We start from the raw sequence: 21,305 nt of genomic DNA, 5'->3' as shown, positions 1-21,305 counted from the left end.
TAAAGACTGCTGTTCCAATGGTCTCCCAGGTCTCAGTGCTGTTTTACTAAGTGCTTCTCTCTGCAGTATGAGTGCAGCCGAGGGCTGTGCTGCCAGCTCTGCTCCTAATGCAGGGCTGTTCTGTATGTATTGATACAGACACACACACACGAATGTGTCTGCCTGTTCCTCCTGGGGCTCTTGGACACCCTGTTTCTCATACCTCTCAACCTCCCAGCTCTGCTGAGGGAAGGGTGTGCCAGCACAGCCTGGCCCATAGGGGAGATGGCTCTGGCTACAAACACTTGGGACCAAGGTTAGGAGGTGGGTTTCCACTGGGATTAGTGGGCTTAGAGGTGTTCCTAAGGGAGAACTGGGTCTAGCTGGGTCTAGATTTCCCATGGCTTCATGGCAAAGCGTGGCGAGGGGATACATACCCTCTGATGGTGGAGTTGAGAGGTATGTCTATGTCTAGAGCAGAGCTGATGGAGGGAGGACATCCCTTGGCTCTGACCATGCTGTCAATTACACTGACCAGACACTGAATCAGGTCACCCCTGAGACTCCTCTGAGGCCTTTGGAGGGGGAGGTGGTATCAGTGGGGAAGACTCACCCCAGGGCAGCTGGTGGGCAGCTTTGGTGGGGCTGGTCCTCACCCTGGGGTGATGCTCTGCAGGGCCAAGTGGATGTTCAGTGGAATTGGCACGCTACTTTGCTTCTCCCTCACTGTGCCTGGCTGATGGGCCCTTTTCTTTCAAACCCTTCTCTCTTTCTTTCCCTCGTTTGTTTTTTTGAGTCACTGACATACGATAGCCCCAGCACCTGAGCTCTTTCTGAATGTCTCCTAACAGACTCATTGTTTTGCATCCATCTGCTTCCACTGGTGCACTGATGTGCCTCCAAGCTGGCCGAGCTTTCTTGTGTGACTGACCCTTTTTGAGATTATTAATTAGCAATAGATTTTTGGCACCATCAAATTGAGTAGCCTTCTCTCCCCATGCCGCCGCAAAGCCGCTGCTGTCAGAAGGGTTTCGGTCTCCATGCTTGAGTTGTGTTTGACTCTACTCCGTGATGTTTGCTGCAGCCTTCCTCCTCCTCCTCCTCCTACTCCCCTGCCCCTGCTGGCACTGCCAGCGCTGCCACGTGGTGTTCATGGGCTCCGTCTCTCTCCGACATTGTGTCTCATTCAGAGAGCAGGTGTGAGGGAGGGCACCGAGGAGAGACCTAAACCACCTCGGCACAGGGCCCCCGAGAGCGACACCGGCGACGAGGAGCCTGACCAGGAGAAGGACTCAGTCTTCCTGAAGGACAACCACCTGGCCATCGAGCGCAAGTGCTCCAGCATCACGGTCAGCTCAACCTCCAGCCTGGAAGCAGAGGTGGACTTCACTGTGATCAGTGACTTCCATGGCACAGCCTTTGAGGACATCTCACGAAGCCTGCCCGAGCTGGACAAGGACAAGAGCGAAATGGAAGACGAAGGCCTGGTTTCCTTCCAGCACACTGACAAAGTAGTTCCTGGACTGGAAGAGGATGTCAAAGGCAGGGAGAAGGTCTCCCAGCCCAGCCCAGATGTCTCCCATCTAGAGGTACCCAGGAACACCATTCACCAGGACTGTCCCAGTGTCATCATGCCTCTATGTTCCTTGTGCCGGTGCCTGGCATTTCCTCCCTGGAGTGCACTTCCAGCTGGTTTGGAGGAGCACGCTGGCTTCCAAACCCCCCCGGTTCCTGCCCAGTGTATTTCCCCAGTGCATGCTGTGTCTGTGGTGCATGGCTCTGTTGCGTGCTTCCTGCATCTGCTAGCCAGGAGAAGTCACTGTCACCTCTTGGTCCCCTGTGTTTGGCTGCCCTGTCCCTTGCCCCATGACAGCATGTCATGCCATGGGAAGGGCACGTGGCACTAACCATTGACACTGGCCTCGTGTCTTGCATGAATCCAGTGGCCAGTTTGTGTAGTGAAGAGCCATGTGCTGCCCACTAACCTCTCTGGTCATGCTGGGAGGGATTTACCAAGTGCCTCATGGGAGTCACACCAGAGCTCCTGGAGAGTCACTCCTGTGCTGGGAGGGATTATAACAGGGCTAACAAAAATGCATGTGCATGCATGTGGCAGATGAGTGTACGCACGGGGAGAGGATGGTAGAGCCAGCTGCAGTGCAGTGAAATGTGGCCTTAGCTCTGTGCTGGGCCAGGGCCACTTCCTGCCTGGTCAGCCTGGGGCAGACCCCAGCCCTGGCAGGTATGTTCCTAGTCCTGCCCAGAGCTGCCAGGGTGCTGGAACCAGGAAAAAGCTGCAGAATTAAAGGGAGCTTTCTCTGAGACAGCCTGAAAACCTTGTGCAGAGCATCTGATGCCGTAGTCATGGGAGATCTGCTCCACGTGTCCCACGGCCAGTGTGGGCAGGGGGCTGCTGGCTTGGGAATGCTGAGCACTGGCTAAGCATCCCCTGTGCCCTTGGTAGTGCTGGTTTCCTGTAGTGGGGAAGTGCTGGAAGCCTGTCTCTGTTCCCGTGAGGCTCTGACACCCCAGGTGTAACTAGAGCCTCCCAGAGCTGGTGCAGATCATAAACCGGCTGCAGGACATGGGTGAAACAGATTTGATGGGTCTCACCTACCTTTTGAAGAGCAGTTTGAACTAACCCATGGTGTCTCTATAAATCTATCCAAAAAATCCCAGAAAACCCCAGATACAGAGCATCGGGTCTCATTTGGGGTGTGTGGGTCACAAGGCACTGTGGGTGGTGGCTGTCTGCCCAAGGCAGCAGCCTGGCCCCTGCCCTTTGCAGGGTAGGGCTCAGTGGGACACTTGCAGGACATCAGATGTGTGTGACAGGGTTGCTCTGCTGGGGGGGCTGGTGCACAAGGAGCATAGAATCAGAATGGTTTGGGTTGGAAGGGACCTTAGACATCATGTTGTTCAAACCCCCTGCCATGGGCAGGGCACTCAGAGCTGTTGGCATTGTGCCCCAGGGCCTGACTTGCTCTGTTTCTCCTGCAGCCATCAGCCCCAAAAACGGATGCTGTGATGGTCGGCCTGGGGCTGGGAGTGAAGAAGCCTGAAGCAGATGGCTCTACTCCCCACCGGGTTAGCACCACAGACACAGTCCAGGTGATGTGGTGGATCTGTCTTCCTGTGGCCCTGCTCCCCAGTGCCAAACCTCAGGCAGCTGGGAGGGTGGGTGGGCTGAACAGGGTGGTTGGGGGCCTCTGCTCACCCTCAGCTTGCTAAAGTCCCCAAAACACTAACCAAAGCCCACCCAGAGATATGTTCTGTGTCTCTGGCCCCATCTGCCATGCTGCTGGGCAGTGCTGGCACACGGGAATATCTTTAGAGGGTGACAGCCACCAGCTGCACTGCATGTGGCTTCATGGCCCTCCCTGGCATCCTCTGGCAGCGAGGGACAGCTACACTGTCACTGTGAGTGTCACCTACTCCATGGCACCTCCAAGCTCACCTGGTTTCCTTTGCCCCAGCAGGTGGACGGAGGCACCCCGGGCAGCAGGGACACCACTGCCACTGCCCAGGCTGGTACCACAGAGATGGCGCTGGTGACCTCAGTAAGTGGGACTGGCCTCTGGAGGGGCAGAGGAACCGCTGTCCCCTGTGGTCCCTCTGCTCCAGCAGGGGCAACTGGGGCCAGTTGTGCTACGGGGCACCCTGCCCCACCAGGGCCGTCTGTGCAGGGTGACCTGCCGTGTTTGCCCCCATGTTGTGTCTGAGCCAACGTGCCCATCTGTTCTTCTTTCAGGATCACAGCACCAAGGCTGGGAAAGGGGCCGCTTCCACCACAGACCTTCGCTCCCTCTCACCGGTGAGGGGGGGACATGGTGCCACCAGCCAGGCCAAGACTTGGGGGGAGGATGGGGGAAGGAGGCAGCCTTGTGGGGCTGTGAAGAGCCCTTCCCATCTTCCCAGTACTGGCACCCTTGGCTGATATGTTGGCACTGGGAAGAGCAGAAGGATGCTCAGAAGGATGGGGAGCAAGACAGCAGGGGACCTCAGCCTGTGGCCTTTTTCCTATGCCAGATATACACCTTGAGTATCTGCCTGAGAAGGATTATTCCCCAAAAATACCCAGCCCCTGGTGCGGTGGACTGCGATACTCTTAGCCCTGGGAGTCCTGTGCGGCCACCCAAGGCCAGACACAAAGCCTTCTGATTCCCAGTGGAGCTGATGGCCACCAACACCCTGCCCAGCAGCAGGCCTTCCTCTGAAAAGGGAGTTCTTACTCCATCACCTTGTTTCAATGGAGTCCAGGCTGGCCAAACACTATATGCTGCCCCAATTTCATCCCTGTGTGCTGCAGGGAGAACATAGCCAGCACTGGGGCCAAGGCACCAGTGCAGCATTCCCAGCCTTCCCAGCCCTCAGCACACACAGCAGGATGAACAGAGCTAGAGGCAACCTGAGACCTGTGTGCTGGGGTGGCCCTGGGGGTAGGTGGGGAAGAGCAAAAACTGCCATGAGACCCTCTTGCCACTGCAGAGGCCCTTTTTAGGAGCTCTGGGCCTGGTGTACCTGTGGAAACATCTTCCTTTCCCCCCAAAACCTCTTGGTCCAATTGGAAGCACAATGCGGTACCTTTTCCCCTTGCCACTCTCCTCTTCCATGCTTGGCTGAATAGGTACATCCTAATGGGAAGGTCCCAGCTCTTCAGGAGCCAGCACTGGGGGCTCCTCTGTGACAGCCCCCTGATCCCACTGCTCTGTGTCCCACAGATCTCCGGCGGCTCCTCTGGGAAGGAGATGCTCACCAGCATATTCAGTGCCACTGCAGAAACCCTCTCTACTTCCACCACCACCCATGTTACCAAGGTGAGAGCAGCTCTGGAGGGGGCAGCCAAAGGGTCCTGAAAGCCACTGGAATTAGAGGATGGGTGGATTTATATTGTGGCTAGTACAGCAGAAAGTGTCCCTCTCCTCCTTACAAGCCAAAAGGAGTGTGCTGTCCCATGGGAATGGGGAGCCTGCACGGTGCCCCGCTCTGAGTGCCCTGTCCATGGCTCAGCCCTGTGCGCTGCCTGTCCCAGCCAGCCCGGTGTGACCACAGGGGACAGCAGGCAAGGACAGCCAGGTGTCAGGTGGGCATGCAGCCCAGTGTGGGCCATGGGCAGTGAAGGAGACGAGGCTGCAGCAGAGGATCTCACCCATGGCCATTTCATCCCCAAATTAAGTGCACACTCTTCTTCCAGGTAACAATCACAGAATCATAGAATATGCTGCGTGGGAAGGGACCCACAAGAATCAGTGAAGTCCAACTCCTGGCCCTGCACAGAACACCCCCACAATCCCACCATGTGCCTGAGTGTTGTCGAAATGCTTCTTGAACTCATACAGGCTTGGGGCTGTGGCCACTGCCCTGGGGAGCCTGTTCAGTGTCTGATCACCCTCTGGGTGAAAAACCTTTTCCTGATATCCAACCCAAACCTCCCCTGACATAGCTCCAGCTGCTCCCTCAGGTCCTGTCGCTGGTCAGAGAGAGAAGAGATCAGTACCTGCCCCTCAGGAAGATGTTGAAGACCCCAGTGAGATCTGAGCTCAGTCTCCTCTTCTCTAGGCTAAACAAGCCAAGTGACCTCAGCCGCTCCTGACACAACTTCCCCTCAAGACCCTTCACCATCCTTGTGGCCTCCTTTGAATGCTCCTAATAGCTTTTTATATTGTAATGCCCAAAACTGCACACAATATTCAAGGTGAGGCCGCCCCAGTGCAGAGCAGAGCTCAACGGGCTGGCATTGCTTTGCCTGGTGCCCTCTGGGACACAGTTGGCCCTCATGGCTGCCAGGGCACTGCTGACTCATATTCAACAAGTGACAGGACAAGAGGAAATGGCCTCAGGTTACACCAGGGGTTGTTTAGATTGGATATTACAGCAGTTTTTTTCACTGAGAGGTGGTCAGGCACTGGAATAGGCTGCCAAGGGCAGTAGTGGAGTCATCATCCCTGGAGGAATTCAAAAGATGTGTAGCTATGGCACTTGGGGACATGGGTGGCCTTGGCAGTGCTTGGGGTGATGGTTGGACTTGATGATCTTAGAGGGCTTTGCCAACCTAAATGGTTCTGTGATTCTATAAATGACAGCAGAAGCTCAGTGAGGGACCTGAGCAGAAGGAGGGGTGCTTGGTACCTGCCACCCAACCCTTTTCCTTCCTCTCACCTGTGGCCAGCTCTGTCTCATTAGTTCTCACCATGCACTGACTCATGGATAGTGGGAGATCTGCTGAATTACGGGGTCAGTTCCCAGGATGATGCTGGTGTTGTCCCTCCTCACGTGGGCATACCCAGAGGTGGCTAGTGGCACAGCTGGGGTGAGTGCTTTCTTTCTCCTTGTGCAGACTGTGAAAGGGGGATTTTCTGAGACCCGGATAGAGAAGCGCATCATTATCACAGGAGATGAAGATGTGGACCAGGACCAGGTAGGAGCAGGATGCCCTGGCTTTGCCCAGCTCTGGCTGTCCCCAGATGCTGCACCACGTAGTTCTACTTCTGGCTCGTACTTCCTTACTCCTTCTCTCCAAAAACTGACCCTTGAGGCCCCAAACTTTTCCAGCAGGGCAGGTCCCCATGGGTGCAGCGACACCCAGCCCAGCTCCCACAGTGACACAGCAGTAAAGGTCACATCCCAGCACAGAGCCCAGTGAGGGCATCACCTTTTTATTGTCTTAAAACACATTTCCAGGTGCCCTTTCTTTGTTGAAATACTCCAAAGTAACCCAGGTGTTTTCTTTCTTCCACCACAATCTCACTCCAGGTGATGCCTCTGTGAGAGGAGCAAAAAGTGACACACTTTCACGATGAAATAACAGAGACTGACATAAATCTCTAGGGCCATGGGGTCATTTTCCTGTGGCCTAACCTTTTGGGATTTGTTGCTTAAGAAGAAAATTATAAAGTAATTAAAAGGATCTAAAATAATTTTTAGAATTATAATAATAAATTTGATAATTCTTGTAGATTTTTCTAGTGTTTCGCTGCTGTTCCTTTGCCCAGGCTTCCAGCCTGGGATGAAGCAGGTCTCTACAGAAAAATCAGCAAGAGAAAGACAGCGCACGAGGGGTCCCAATCAGTGCTGGGCTCCAGCCTCTTCTGCCAGGCTGCTGTGGGTTCAGCTCTGAACCCCTGCATCCTTATCCTCCTGGAATCCCACTCAGCTCCCTGGGATCCCACTCAGCTCCAGCTGCTTTCTGGTTGCGGTCAGGGTACCCGATTGCAGGGGAGTGAGTATAAATGCTTTAATCCTTCTGGTTTCTAGGCACTGGCTTTAGCAATCAAAGAGGCAAAACTCCAGCACCCTGACATGCTGGTAACCAAAGCTGTGGTATACAGAGAAACAGATCCCTCTCCAGAGGAAAGGGACAAGAAACCTCAGGTAAGTGAAGCTGCCAGGTGTGATTTATATCTGTTGGGTAAGGAGGGTAACTGCTTACATGTCTCTGGTCCCCACAGGCCCCAGGTGTTGGTGCCCCTCGGCACTGAGAGTGGCAGCTCTTGGCATGGTGGCTCTGGCCACCGGGTTGTGGTTACAAAGCGATGCCATTCCACCAAAAGGCACCTTGCTCTCCTGCTCAGCACAGGGCTCACAGTCATTTCTGTGTAAAGAGAAAAGGACCTGCTTGTCCCCCTGGGGCAGGGAGGGAAAGAGGGCACAGCAGCTTTTTTGGATGGGCTGAGAAACTTGGCTACAGGTTCTGCAAAGCAATCCAAAGTATCAGACAAGCATTTCCAAAAAAGAGGTTTTAGTCCCGTTCAGATCCCCAGGCTGTGTTTTTACACACACAGGTGTAGGCAGTAGCACCTGAGGTTTGCCCCAAAGCTGTCACAGCCCCAGACACTTTTCTTCAGGGCTTGGGGAGTCCTGCCCCACTTGAAATCCTCCACTCCGACCCCATTACCCTCCATCAGCTCCTCGGGGGTGGCACAGCCACCAGACCCCCATGTCAGAGCAGTGGGAGGCAGGGGTGCGTGGTGGAGAGGAGAGGGAGCCTCACTGCCAAAAACTTTGTGAGGGGCTCTGGCAGCAGCCAGGGTGCAGGTGCATTTGGAGAGGCTCCTTGGAAACGGGATTTTCTGTTTCTTTATCATATGAATATTTTGATTGGCAGCTTTTAAGCCTGGAAAAGCAAAGAGCTCCGATGCAGCTGAGAAGGTCAGGAGAGCTGCCTAATTGTATGTCCTGTCCCACAGTGCAGACAAGCAAGCCCAGACACTCCCACATCCCATAGGAGCCACCCAGTTTTAGTTGAATGGCTTAAAGTGAGGGAGCAGTGACTCCCCCTTATCACCCCCATACACCAACACCAGCCCAGTAACTGAATGCCTGCTAATTACCAGAGCTCCTGCTAATTAAGTGCAAACTGTGGCCCCAAGTGTTTGCAGTTACTGTTCAGTGCCCTCATACAGAGAGGAACCTTCATGGATTTGCACTCCATGGATTGGCACTCCATGACTGGTCCTTTCCATCTGCCTTGTACAGGAATCTTGACCAACATGTTCCTTAAAGTCAACATCTGTATTCCAACCTGGAGAACAGGGGAGAAGGAGCCTTCATGCTGGATTTGTCAGCAAGACATAGACATCCTGGCTGCAATGTTCATGGCAAAGAGACAAAAATTTTTTAAAAAGGAATAGCAAATATATTATATATATATATACATACATACATATATATATATATATAAACAGGAAACAAAATGCATCCTTGCACTGCTGCTATATGCTGGAAATGAATAGCAAAAAACACCACCAACAAACAAAGTCAACCCACTGCAGATAAATTGAAGAATTTCGTGGATTGGTGATCAAATAAGATTTAAAAAGTAATAATAATAACAATAATATCGGTAACAATAGAATAAGCCACCATCTTGCATGTTACATTAAAGGACACACAATCATGAGTTCATTTGTTGCACACTGAATGGAAAGGAAAACTGCTTTGCAACAAAGCAAGAAGTAAGCAAACTGAAATAAAAAAACACAAGCAGAAGCAAACCTATTCCCCACCTCTGGAAAGAAGAGAGAAAAACACTGAATTTATGACCACAGAGTTATTTTCCAATTCACAAGTGTCGTTTTGCCCTTCTCCTCATTCCATGCTGGTTCTTCTGCATTTTTTTGGGTTCTGTTAACTCTTTCCCTTCCCTTCCTTATCTTCTCTGTGCACTTGTCCAACCTCTTGTTCTCTGAAGGTATTTAGGAATGGATTTCATTTCAAACAAAGAAAATGATATGTATATGGTTTCTCATCTCTAAAGAGCAGCCTGTGGGGTTTCATATGGATGTGCATTTCAGTTATGTATATTATTATATATAACAAAGGGGGAGGGAGGGAACAATGCTGAAATAATTCAACAGTGCTGGTAAATATGATGCCAACATTTTTAAATTATTAACTCTTTGATTGACTGTGGTTGGTGTATTTTGAGACTCTTAGATCACACATGGGACTCTGAGTCCTGCAAGAAGAGAACTGAGAAGGTTTCAGCTGCTGCTAGTTGGGGGGGGAAGATGAAAGGGCAAGGGACAGGAATGTCCCTCCAGCTGATCTGCAGTGTGTGGTGGTTAGATTTGGAGGGGCAGCAGTGACTTGGAGGGGTAAGGAAGGGGGTTGAGGCTCCAGCTGCAACAGCTGTTGGCAGAACTGTCTCCTGGCCCCCAGCCGGAGCCATGGGATCAGCAGGACTGTGTTCATCGCTCCCCTCCAGCCCACTGAGCCATGCCAGTGGTGGGGGTGGTTTTGCTTTGTTTCTGGATCCCAGTAATGAAGTTACTTGAGCTTTGTAGTAGGGTCAAAGGCAGAGGGGCTGTTTCTGCCCTGTCTGCCCTGCTACCTGAGGTGTGATGGCAAGGGCTGCCCGAGGTGCTTGGGCTGGGGACGGCAATGGCAGGGCCGTGGCAGTCCTCCCCTGACCCGCCTAGGAGTGGGCAGTGGAGGGACCATACTGTGTCCATCACTGCAGAGCGTCCGCAGCATCCCAGGCTGGATGGGGGAGCCCAGGCCCTCTGCATAAGCAGGCGTGTGTTGAGGAGGTGTCAGTGGAGCTGCTCCCAGCTCGGCCCAGCTCGGGCCACAGACTCCCCCCACGGCTGCCTTTGGAAGGGGGCCATGGACCAAGCCCAGGCCTCTGTACACTGTGAACCAGGCAGTTAGGGTAGACTCAAAACCAAAACCAGAAAGGAAAGGAAATAAATGGGTTTCCTTCTTGAAATTGTCTCTAGCTCCTACAGAAACAGAAGGGCCCATGATTCTGCACCATTTTGCCTTTAGTCTCCTACCGCTCACACAGACCATGCCCAGAAATAGACATGTTTTGTCAGGTCCTGCCACAGCTTGGAGGATGCCATGGACAGACCCTGCTCACCACCTTCACTATCCCAGGTGGGAGCTGCTCCCTGGCAGTTGCACTGACCGGTTGCTCACCAGGATGTCCCTGTGAAGTCTGTTCTCCTGGCAGAGTGGTTTCTCCTGCAAGCATGGAAGGCACGACCACTAGCAGGTAGGGCTGCCAGCTCTTGAGGGTCTCCCCAGCTTCCAGCCAAGCGCCTTCAGCTACCTTTAGAGAGCAGACCCCCAACCTAAAAAGAGTTAAAGCAGTTGCGAAGGCTACTTTTCTCTCTGTTGTTTTTCCAATGCACCCAAGCCAGCCATGACCACCAATGGCATTGTCAGAGGGTGAGGGGGTGCTGGAGGGCCAGTGGTCTGCCCACTGTGCTGGTGTTCAGCAGCACATAGCATCTTTCAGACATGGAGGAGCCCACCCAGCTTGGATATGGCCCTTGGACACCTCCACAACCCCCCCAGGGCCACTGGGACCCTCGAGACTTGCTTTTGGCGTTGTGCAGAATCAGGAAAGTAAAGGTTCCTGTGGAAGTGAAAGGCCTTACACAGTTAGACTTCATGTGCGCTTGGACTGAAGTGAGTTCTGTTTGCAGTGAGCAAACCCAGCCCCTGGCTCCCACAGCATGTTTATGGGTGGCAGTGTCTAAAACTTTTCTAAAAAAAAAGGAAGAAAAGGAAAGAAAAAAGCTCACTGCTTGTTCCCTGGGTGAGGTGTGGTTTTCTGATGCTCAGCTCAAGCCCACCCATCACTGCGCTCTGTTTTTAATAGCTGGTCACCACTTGTTTTCTTCCAGGGGCCTTTCTGTTGAAAGGGGTGGGAGACATGAGTGCCTGTTTTTATCCAATCCCGCAAATTCATTCTGAACGTGGCCTGCAATTGCATGAGTAATATAACAATAACAATAATAATATTTATTTTTATTTGAGAAGCACCTTACCAACCAACTGCAATGCTCTGTTGTTCCTTCACTAACTCTCCTTTTCTCTTCCCTTGTTCTCCCTCTCCCCCTTTGGTCATACTCCTTTTCAGTGCTCGGTGGTGTATGCGTGTGTGCTCACTGTTCTTGTATTCAATAAAAGTGAAATAAATGTGTTTGATGCTAAATCAGCTTGGGGCCTTGGTGAACTCTTTCCTACTCAGAGGATGGAGAAGTGAAGGGGAACCGTGCAGCTGGGGTCACTGCACATGGAAATACAGAACTCTGTCTAAAGAGAAGATCACAAAATCATAGAATCCTCAAATGGTTTGGGTTGGAAGGGACCTTAAAGCTTGTCTTGCTCAAACCCCTGCCATGGGCAGGGACACCTTCCACTAGCCCAGGTCACTCCAAGCCCCGTTCAACCTGGCCTTGGACACTTCCAGGGATGGGGCAGCCACAGCTTCTCTGGGCAACCTGTGCCAGGGCCTCGCCACTGTCACAGGAAAGAATTCCTTCCCAATATCCCATCTAACTCTGCCCTCTGTCAGTCAGAAGCCATTCCCCTTGTCCTGTCCCTCCAGGCCCTTGTCCAAAGTCCCTTTCGAGCTCTCTTGCAGCCCTTTTAGGCCCTGGAAGGGGCTCTAAGGTCTCCCTGGAGCCTTCTCTTCTCCAGGTGACCCCCCCCCAGCTCTCCCAGCCTGTCTCCAGAGCAGAGGGGCTCCAGCCCTTGGAGCATCTCCACAGTCTCCTCTGGACTCACTCCATCACTCCACATTCCTTCTATGCTGAGGACCCCAGACCTGGAGGCAGCACTGCAGGTGAGGCCTTATGAGGGCAGACAAAGGTGCCACCAGGTCAGGAATTGTGGCTGCTGACCCTCATACAGTCCTGTGGGGCAGCGAAGATGCTTTTGAGGCTGCTCAAAATGCAGAGGCAGTGTGAGCTGCCCTGCTCTGGGGGACACTGAGTCCGTCTGTCATCCTGGGAGGGACAACAGGGTGCTGCAGATGATCTGTCCTGCTGTGGGGTCTGCGTGTCACTGCAAGGGTCCCCGTGTGTCTGTCTTGTGGGGGCTCCTGGTCCATCAGACCCAGGCTCTTGTCTGTCCGTCCCGCTGCAAGGCTGGGAGGACAGGGGGAATGGCTGCCAGCTGGGGGAGTGGGACCCGTTTTGGGGTCAGCGGGTCAGCGGGGAGTAGCCGCCAGGCATGGATGGTCAAGGGGTCAAAGTGGAACAGCACCGGGCAAGGGAGCTGGGGATGGGCGGGGGGGAACAGGGACCGGGCAGGGGGGTTAGGAGCCGAGCCGAGGGACACACGGAGTGATAGGGACCGAGCCAGGGGTGAACGGAGGGACAGGGACTGGGCTGGGGGTGAGCGGGGGGTCAGGGACAGAGCCTGGGGGGCAGGATCCAAGCCGGGAGATGGACGACGGGGACAAGGACCGAGCCGGGGGGACAGGGGAACGGGGCAAAGGGATGGATGGGGGGCAGGGACCGAGCCGGGGGCGCCCATGAGGACATGCGCCCCTGCTCACCGGACACCTCCCCACTGAGCGCCCGGAGAGCTCCGGCCCGGGGGTCGGGCGAGGCCTGGTGCTCCTCCCACCGCCTTCCCGGAAACACCGGCCCGGATTTCCGGGAAGGGCCGCTCCATCTCCGGTTCCGGCGGCTGGGGGCGGCTCGTCCGGCCCGGCCCCGCCCGGCCATGGCGGCCCAGCGGCCGGACCCCGAGCTGGCCCGGCAGCTTTTCTTCGAGGGTGCGGCCGTGGTAGTGCTGGACGTGCCCGAGGGCACCGAGTTCGGTATCGACTATAGCGCGTGGGCCGTGGGGCCGCGGTTCCGCGGTGTGAAGATGGTCCCGCCGGGGCTGCACTTCGTGCACTGCAGCGCGGGCAGGGCGGGCGGCGGGCGGGACACGGGGCCGCGCTCCGGCCGCTTCCTGAGCCTGCGGCGCCGCGAGGTGCGGGTGCTGCGCTGGGACCCCGCGGGCGAGGCGGTGCGGCCGGAGCCCCCCGGGGAGGGCGAGGCTCTCCGGGAGAGCCTGCGGGAGCTGGACCCCTTCCTGGGCCCGTACCCGTACGAGACGCTGAAGAAGTGGGTCTCGCTGACCTCCTTCATCAGCGAGGCGGCGGCGGAGCAGCTGCAGCCCGAGAGCGGCGAGATCTGCGCCTTCGCGGAGGTGCTGCTGGAGCCGGCGGGGCGGCACACGCGGGACCGCGCCGGGCAGCACCGGCCGCCGCTCGGGGCCGAGTGCCAGAGCTACGCCGAGGGGCTGGCGAGGCTGCCCCGCATGCGGCCCCGAGCCGGCACCCAGATCCGCTTCACCGAGCTGCCCAGGCAGCTGTACCCCGATGGGGCCACTCCCGAGGAGATCACCCGGCACAGCATGGACCTCAGCTACGCCCTGGAGCGGGTGATGGAGCAGCGCTATCCCGGCCGCCCGCTGGAGCTGCTCGGTGAGCACCGCCCGGGGCACTTCTACTTTATACTCTTATTTGGGTTATTAGCCCGTTTGGGGGTATAAAGTCATGAAGGCTGAGGGAGTTGGGCCTCTTCAGCCTCAAGAACAGACGACTGAGAGGCGACCTCATTATTGTATGTTAATGTCTGAAGGAGTGCCAAGAAGGTGGAGCCAGGCCCTTCTCGGTGGTTCCCAGCAATAAGATGCGAAGCAACAGGCAGAAACTGATACCTAGGAAGTTCTACCTGAATATGAGGAAGAACTTCTTTCCTGTGCAGTGACAGCACACTGGAACAGATTGCCCAGAGAGGTTGTGGAGTCTCCCTCACTGGAGATATTCCAGACCCATCTGGACACAATCCTGTGCCATGTGCTCTGGGATGAACCTGCTTGAGCAGGGAGGTTGGACCAGATGCCCCACTGTGCTCCCTTCCAACCTGAACCATTCTGTGATTCTGTGACTGTGAAATGAGAGCTCTGGGATGAACCCTGTGCTTGTTCTCTGGTGCCCTGAGGCATCTCTCTTTGTTGCAGGACAGAAGTTGGTGTAGTTTTTAGCAGCAACAGGGCCTGTTCCAGTTGCCTGGGGAAGAGACTTCATTGGGGTCTGTAGCTTCGCAAGGGGCAGAGGGGCAGCATCAATCTCTGCTCTCTGTGATCGGTGACAGGATCTGAGGGAATGGCTGGGGCTGTGTCAGGGGAGGTTTAGGCTAGATATTAGGAAAAGATTCTTCCCCCAGGGGTGGTCGAGCACTGGAACAGGGTCCCTAGGGCAGTGCTCATGGCCTTAGAGCTTGAGGAGTATTTGGACAAGACTCTCAGGCATATGGTGGGATTGTTGGGGTGTCCTGTGCAGGTGTGGGAGTTGGACTCGATGATCCTTCTGAGGATCATCGAGTGATGATTCTGTGATTCTGTTCTACAACTCTGTGGTGTAAGGATGTGATGCTGGAGGTCACGAGCTCTCAGCCTGCCTCTGGCTTCTGGGTGCTGCTCTTGGAGCCCAGATTGCCTCAGGTTAAGTCAAAAGCAGCAGTCACAGGGCTGTCATCTGGAACCAGCCTGGCACTTTGCCTGTTAAGTCAATCTCTTGAGGACAGGTCTTACAGAGTCCCGGGAGTGTTGAGTGGGGCCTTGTTCCTGATGTGTGGGGAGGGGGTACGGTTCTCCCAACCAGTGGTTCCCGGTGCAGCGACTGGTCCCTACCAGGCTGGCACAGTGGCAGCTCAGACATGTGTGCTGTCTGTGTGCATGTGTACTCTGTGTTTGCTCCGTGTGCTGCCAGAGACTTGCCATGGCAGCGTCTGGGCTGTGCCAGTGCTGCAATGTGGAAACCCCCTCAGCCAGGGCTGCATCTCCCAGGGCTCAACTACTCCCCAGCCTTTTGTACAACCTGTGATGCAAATAAATAGTGAAGCTGTGGAGGTCCTGGAGTGCGGTTTTGTTCTGTAGTAGGATGGAGGGAGAAGCCCTCCTCAGCTTTACAGCTGAGGCTACTGAGCTACAAGCCTTTGTTTTTCCCTTCTGTTTTTTCTATATTAATATTATACAATTTATTCTTTTTTCAAAATTATCAAAGACAACTGTAGAATAAACAATGAGTTACCATAGGAAAGAGTGGCAAAATAGCTGATGCCAAGCAGCCAGTGAGATGGACTCTGGGTCTTAATTCAACAAGGCAAACACATCCGTGAATGTGCTGCTCAGTGTTCCACTGCAGTGGTGTTTGCAGTCCCATGTGGCTCTGGACACCCAGGCTCAGGAGGACTGAATGCTTACAAAATAACAGCAAGGTCTGGCTCATTGTTTGGGTTTGTAAAGTCCTGTGAAGTCCCTCTACAATGATGATAATCACAGTTACAGGCGACCTGCCCCATTCTGCTTTGAAGAGCAGAGCATCAGCAAATGGTCAGTGTTTGGAGTATTAATCACTGCTGGCAGGATGTGCAAAAGTCAAACCAGCACTTATCAGTCATTTACAGAGCTTTGAGGAGGACACATACCTTGGATATCTGTCTTATGTGTGTTTTGTTTTCTGAATCCACACAGGTGAGCTGCAGTTTGCTTTCATTTGCTTCCTCATTGGGAACGTGTACGATGCCTTTGAGCACTGGAAAAGACTCCTGAACATCCTGTGCCGATCTGAAGACGCCATAGGGAAGTACCAAGACCTTTACATCAATCTCATTTCTGTGCTGTATCACCAGCTCAATGAAATCCCAGCAGATTTTTTTGTGGACATTGTCTCCCAGGACAACTTTTTAACCAGCACGTTACAGGTACATTTGTGACTGTCCCCTGAGATATAGGAGTGGGAAGCAGGGCATACAGGGCATCAGACCAAATCTAGGGAAAAGCTGCAGAAGGAATCAAGCTGCTGTTGAGCTGTGTGGGAGATAGTGAGCCTGTCTAAGCACACAAGGATTTTCTTTTACTTTTTCCCTATGTTATTCATTGAGAAATGCCATTTGCTTCTCATCTCAGCATTTGGTCTGCTCAAATTATGCCTTGAAGAGCCTAATGCAGTGTAAAATTGAGTTTGGCAGGGAGAGGAAATGTTGCAAATAGTGCTGGAAGCAACGTGCCACAGTGCCATGGGTTTGGAGTTCTGGACTGGCACATCTAATGCAACTGGACTGCACCAGCAGACTTGTCCTAGAAGGTTTTAAGACCTTTGCCTACATTGAGCTGAACAGCTTCAAGAAAGGCTGAGCAAGTGCAAGATGATGTCTGTCTGTGTATTTTTGCCCAAATGCCATTCATTCTTTAAAAACAAAACCAACAAACCAACACTAAAAACTTTTGCATAAAGGACTGATGATGCTGATTTTTGAGCAGCTTGAATGGTTTTCTTAGTATGCAGGGAAGCTGCAGCAAAGCTTGAGCTTGGGGCAGTGATAGTATTTTAGAAGCTTTTCCATTCCAGTTAGCCTTAAGCAAAGCTGAAGATTTCCTGTAGTCAAGTTCTTATCCAGAGGGAATTTATGATTATTCCAACATGCAGCAAATGCTGCTTCTGCTGAGACAGGCAGGGGCAAATATGTGATTCAGCACCAGTGAAACCAGTTACTCCCACTGGCTGTGACCATACTGTGACAGTGCAGCCAATTGGCTAATCAAAACTTAGTTTAAAAAAAATAGCCAAACCCAGACACACTGATGAAGTTCAGCAATGGAAACAATCCCTGCAGTAATTAGGGATAGTAGTGCTTCAAGTGCTTGATGCTTGATGCCTTCTCCTTTCCCAGAAAGCAGGTGCATTCCTCTCCTTTTAACTCCCAAGTTCTTGCTATAGATTTGGGGAGGGTTGAGGTGTTTGGTTTTAATTTGCTGGGTAAAATGGTATGGGAAACATTGCTTTAATCAAGTGATTTTTTTTGAATTTGGATTCTTTACAAGTCTCACTTTTTTAATTTGTATTTTATTTCTCTTGGTAGATTTTTTCCGTCACATTACAGGACTGAAAAACCCAGCCCTGTTTGCAGTACACTCAGAGCAACTCTGTGCATTGTCAGCTTACAGTACTACAAAGAATATGTCACCCAGCTGTTCTCTCTATCTGAGGGGAATTTGGGGAGCACCCTTATTGCTGGTTATCTTTCCTTTTTGGCTGCCTGAGTCTTGTCCGCCCCTGGGTTCCATCAGTCTGTGTTTTACTTCAGCAGCAGAAGCTGGCACAAGGGACCACCCTTAAGCCTTGGCAGGAGTCATCAATTCCTAGTGACAAAGAACAACTTTGCCTTGCTAAGTGAGCCTCTCCTCACTCAAAGTTCTCTGCTTCTCTACTCTCCTGGGATTTCCCTGGAATAGTGCCAGGGAACCCCTGGGACTTGCCTTACCCAGTCACTTGGCACAGACCCCTCAGAGTTAACTGGGCGTGGGCAGGTGCACAGAGATGTGTGGGGAAGTGTATTGTCTGTGGAGCTCCTGCTCAGCTCTGAATACAGCAACTTTTTATTTTTGGAGTTTGATCCAAGGCGAGGAGAGTACAGCACAACCACCACTGACTGTGCAGCCCTAACAATGTTTAAAGAAAAAAAGATCTTGATCAAGTAGCTAATTTAATGTGCAGTTCATTGAGGAGAAGTGGGAAATACAATCTTTCAATGTTTTTTCTTTAACAGCAGCCTTGCTGTGTACAAGTTCTTTTAGAAAGAGGTAACGTCACGGTGCAATGAACGAGGAAAAGACAAATGATCATTCACAAAGCAACAAACTTTGCTGCTTGTTGTCAGTGTTTTATCCAGCTGTCAGTAGCTCTCTCCCAAATATGAGGCTGCATTTTCCCTAGAAGAAATTTCTTCTTATGGAAATTAATTCTGGATCACAAGCTTAGCAGAGGACCAGAAGCAGGTTGATGAGAGATGAGCTCTGGGGCTAAATGCCCTGTTAATCTTACACAGATACTTTCCAGGTGCCAACCGAAGCTGTGAATCTGTGACATGTTAATACATTTGTTCTTGGATGATGGAGGGGAGAGGTTAGTCCAGATTTCAGTGCCCTGCCCTCAAGGCTGTGCTGGGGATAACCGGACTTTTTCCAGAGGGCTCTCATTCCTCTCTTACCTTCAAGGTCTTTTTATTGAGTTTCCTCTGTATCTAAGGTGTTGGTGATACCATATTACAAAATTACTTTGAGAGATCTCTAACCATGGAAACAATGGGTACAATTAATTACCTGTTGACCTTTTGGACACATGCTGGAAAATTGGCTACTGATAATGCTTTTTTTTTTAATTCCTTCTGCTCGGACATTTCAGACATTTTCCTTAGCTCACACTTAAGCATATTTCAGAATTCCATAATACAAATTCGATTACATGCATATACGTGCTTCAAACAGAGTTCTTGCCTGAGTGCACCTACTCAATGTCGTGAAGGCAGGATGGGATGGGCTTGGGGCTGTGAAATCAGAGGTGTAGGCTTTGGTTAGCTAGCCCCGAAGCAGGAGTGGTTTCAGGTTGGTGCATCCCTTGCCAGTGGCCTAACCTGACTCTTCCTGGTGCTCTCAGGAATGTTGATGATGTCCTTGTAGGAAAGAGATGCCCAGCTGGTGCCATAGCTGGGCTCTTTGTGACCTCTGCTCTTTCTTTTAGGTGCTCTTTTCCTGCATGTGCAGTGCTGCTGTTGATGAGACTCTAAGGAAAAAGGCTGAAAAGTTCAAAGCTCACCTAACGAAGAAGTTTAAATGGGACTTTGAGGCAGAGCCTGATGACTGTGCTCCTGTTGTGGTGGAGCTGCCTGAGGGTGTGCAAGTGGACTGAGCCAAATGCTCCCTTGGCAGCAAACAGCTTTAAAAATAACTCATTCCTTCTCTTCTCCAGCTGTGCCAGCTTCCTGAATGCAGTTTCTGAAGCTAATCTTCTTTCTGCTGTAGAACACGGGAGGATGCTGAACTTTGCGAGGAGATCAGAGTTATTGGAGGAGTTTGAGAGTTGTCACGTGGACACCTTGGTTTTTTCCCCAGCTCCTCTGCAACAGCTCCTAATAGAATACAAATTCAATACAAATTCAAAGAATCATTTAAGTTGAAAAAGACCTTTTAAGATCATCAAGTCCAGCCATAAATCTAACACTGCCAAGATCATCCTGCACTCAGCTGACTGGGCTCGTGTTACAGGGGTGTGACCACTACTGTTTCACTATTGTGTCAGATGCTCATGCTGCTCACTGTGATTTGTCTGTTGTGGAAGAGGACTCAAAGCCTCAGCAAAATTCCTCCCATTGCATACCCCTAACACTGAGGTATCTTATTCCTCCCATTCTGTTAAAACCTTTTGTATTTACTGCTGATGCTCTGTTTTGCCTGAGGTAAAAGAAAGTGAACAGTTTTGTGACAAGAAATAGTTATTGGACTGTAGTCACCCAGGTCTTGAAGAACAGAGCCAGCGAGATTTAAAGGTCAGATTTCCACATGAACTGGAGCCTCTATTTTGTTGTAATTGGAAATCTTATATATTTTCCCTGGTGACAGTGTCTTCGTTGTCCCAGTTCCCAGGCACAGGCTGTAAGAAGCGTGCGTTGTTTCTGCAAACCTGCACAGAGTTGTACCACTCGGTTGTTACTTCCTCGGCTGTCAGACTCTCTCAGGAATTTGTCTGTGTGCATGTTGAACAGGATAACGCTCTTTGTTAGTCTTTTGTCGTTCAAAATAAATCACAAAAGAACCTTGTCTACAGAAAACATGTGAATAAATGGGGTTATTTAGTCAAAGCTTACAGTACAATGACACTGCCTTCCCTTCCTCATTGGGATGTCCAGTGTCCCTGCAGATGATCTATGACGTCCAAGGGTGGAAGAGGTGTGGCAAAAAGCTCAGTGTGTTCTGGGAAGAAGGTGTGTGATGAAGTGTTTCCAGATCAGCAGGAAATTCCCACAGGGATGGGCCATTGGAAGCCCTCGTTGCTGCTAGGGGCCTTTCCCTCCTTCCTGCAGGGGCTCTGCACTCCATTCCTATGGTGTCCAGGTCTGTCTGAAATGGATTCTGGATTGACCACAGGCCCTATGGGGAGGTTACTCTAATTTGGCAAGTTACACTAGTTTGTTCTTAAGTCTTCTTTTCCATGTTTTCTTGTCCTTAACATCTTGAGATCTTTTGCATGGCAGTGTGACTGTGCTTTCCCTGCCTCCTTGCTCTGTGTTTGGATCCACAGACAGAGCTCTCTTTCAAGTTGTTCCCAGATTTGATGGACAAGGCCATTTTTGGTTTGTTGGCTCTTTGCACCACCCCAGTGACTGGTTCTGGTGCTTGGCAGCAGAACACAGATCCCTGATGTCGGTAGGGAAGGGAGCAGGGAGCCTGGGGCCCTGCCTGCCTGGAAGGGAGAGAGGAGCAGTGCCCTGTGGCTGCACAGGGCTGGCCAGGCAGTGTCAGTGCTCACAGTGGCCTGGCAATGCTCCACTGCTTTGCTGGACAATGATTTGTGTATGTGTTTGTTAAATCTCAAAACCACTAACTGAAAATTAACTGTAGCGGTCAGGTTTCCATGATGAACTACACTTTTAGCAACTGAGAAAAGAGAATATAATTGTACTTCCATTGTGGTTTTTTTTTTCTTTTTGTTAGATGATAGTAGGGACAGCTAATCCCAGAATGGGTTGGGTTGGAAGGGACCTTACAGACCATACAATCCCACCCCCTGCCATGGGCAGGGACACCTTCCGCTAGACCAGGTTGCTCCAAGCCCTATCCAACCTGGCCTTGAACACTTGCAGGGACAACCACAGTATCTCTGGATAATCTGTGCCAGGGTCTCACCACCCTTACAGGGAAGAATGTCTTCCTAATATCCCATCTAATCCTGGCCTCTGTCAGTTTAAAACCATTTCCCCTTGTCCTATTTCTATCTGCCCATATAAAACATTGCTGTCCCTCCTTTTTATAAGCCCCCTTATATCTCTTATTATCTCTCATTATTATTTCTTATTAGACCACAAAACAGGTGGGGAAGAGCCAGGCCATGGGGACACTGTCCCTCTGTTGGACAGGACACAGAAGCAGCTAAATGCAGGTTGGGGTGTTCAGAATCCGACTCCATTACATGACTCTGTTGCATGCTTTGAGGGAAAAGGGAAGCAGGCACATAGGAAGCAACTTGTTGGATG

At 51.9% G+C, this 21,305-nt stretch overlaps 2 protein-coding genes across 18 annotated transcripts in view; both read left to right on the top strand.

Moving 5' to 3' along the window:
• EPB41L1 (erythrocyte membrane protein band 4.1 like 1) overlaps positions 1–11,428 on the top strand; it is a 68,156-nt gene extending 56,728 nt beyond the window's left edge. For 10 of the 16 annotated variants that reach the window (XM_027704672.1, XM_027704665.1, XM_027704671.1 and 7 more), the window contains 8 exons: positions 1,170–1,568; positions 2,980–3,090; positions 3,456–3,539; positions 3,731–3,793; positions 4,701–4,796; positions 6,317–6,397; positions 7,234–7,350; positions 10,360–11,428. In XM_027704672.1, the coding sequence (XP_027560473.1) occupies positions 1,170–1,568; positions 2,980–3,090; positions 3,456–3,539; positions 3,731–3,793; positions 4,701–4,796; positions 6,317–6,397; positions 7,234–7,350; positions 10,360–10,389 (981 nt within the window). In that variant the 3' untranslated portion in view covers positions 10,390–11,428. Of the gene's footprint in view, positions 1–1,169; positions 1,569–2,979; positions 3,091–3,455; positions 3,540–3,730; positions 3,794–4,700; positions 4,797–6,316; positions 6,398–7,233; positions 7,351–8,454 lie in introns of all 16 variants that reach the window. The other 6 variants (XM_027704674.1, XM_027704663.1, XM_027704676.1 and 3 more) reach the window with 4 other exon arrangements.
• A 1,489-nt stretch (positions 11,429–12,917) lies between these two features.
• Positions 12,918–19,885, top strand: AAR2 (AAR2 splicing factor homolog). Of its 2 annotated transcripts, XM_027704722.1 has the most exons (4): positions 12,918–13,696; positions 15,751–15,980; positions 18,116–18,181; positions 18,797–18,908. In XM_027704722.1, the coding sequence occupies exons 1-3, from the start codon at positions 12,946–12,948 to the stop codon at positions 18,140–18,142; spliced, it is 1,008 nt and encodes a 335-aa protein (XP_027560523.1). In that variant the 5' UTR covers positions 12,918–12,945; the 3' UTR covers positions 18,143–18,181; positions 18,797–18,908. The 2 variants fall into 2 exon arrangements, with proteins under 2 accessions (XP_027560523.1, XP_027560522.1); XM_027704721.1 differs by lacking the exon at positions 18,116–18,181 and having other exon boundaries at positions 18,797–19,885.
• The last annotated feature ends 1,420 nt before the right edge of the window (positions 19,886–21,305 follow it).

This window comes from Neopelma chrysocephalum, unplaced genomic scaffold (assembly GCF_003984885.1).
Source record: "Neopelma chrysocephalum unplaced genomic scaffold, ASM398488v2 Primary Assembly neopelma1_286, whole genome shotgun sequence".
Lineage (NCBI taxonomy): Eukaryota > Metazoa > Chordata > Aves > Passeriformes > Pipridae > Neopelma > Neopelma chrysocephalum.
The sequence above is the reverse complement of the archived record's forward strand: the minus strand, read 5'-3'. Positions and strand labels throughout refer to the sequence as shown.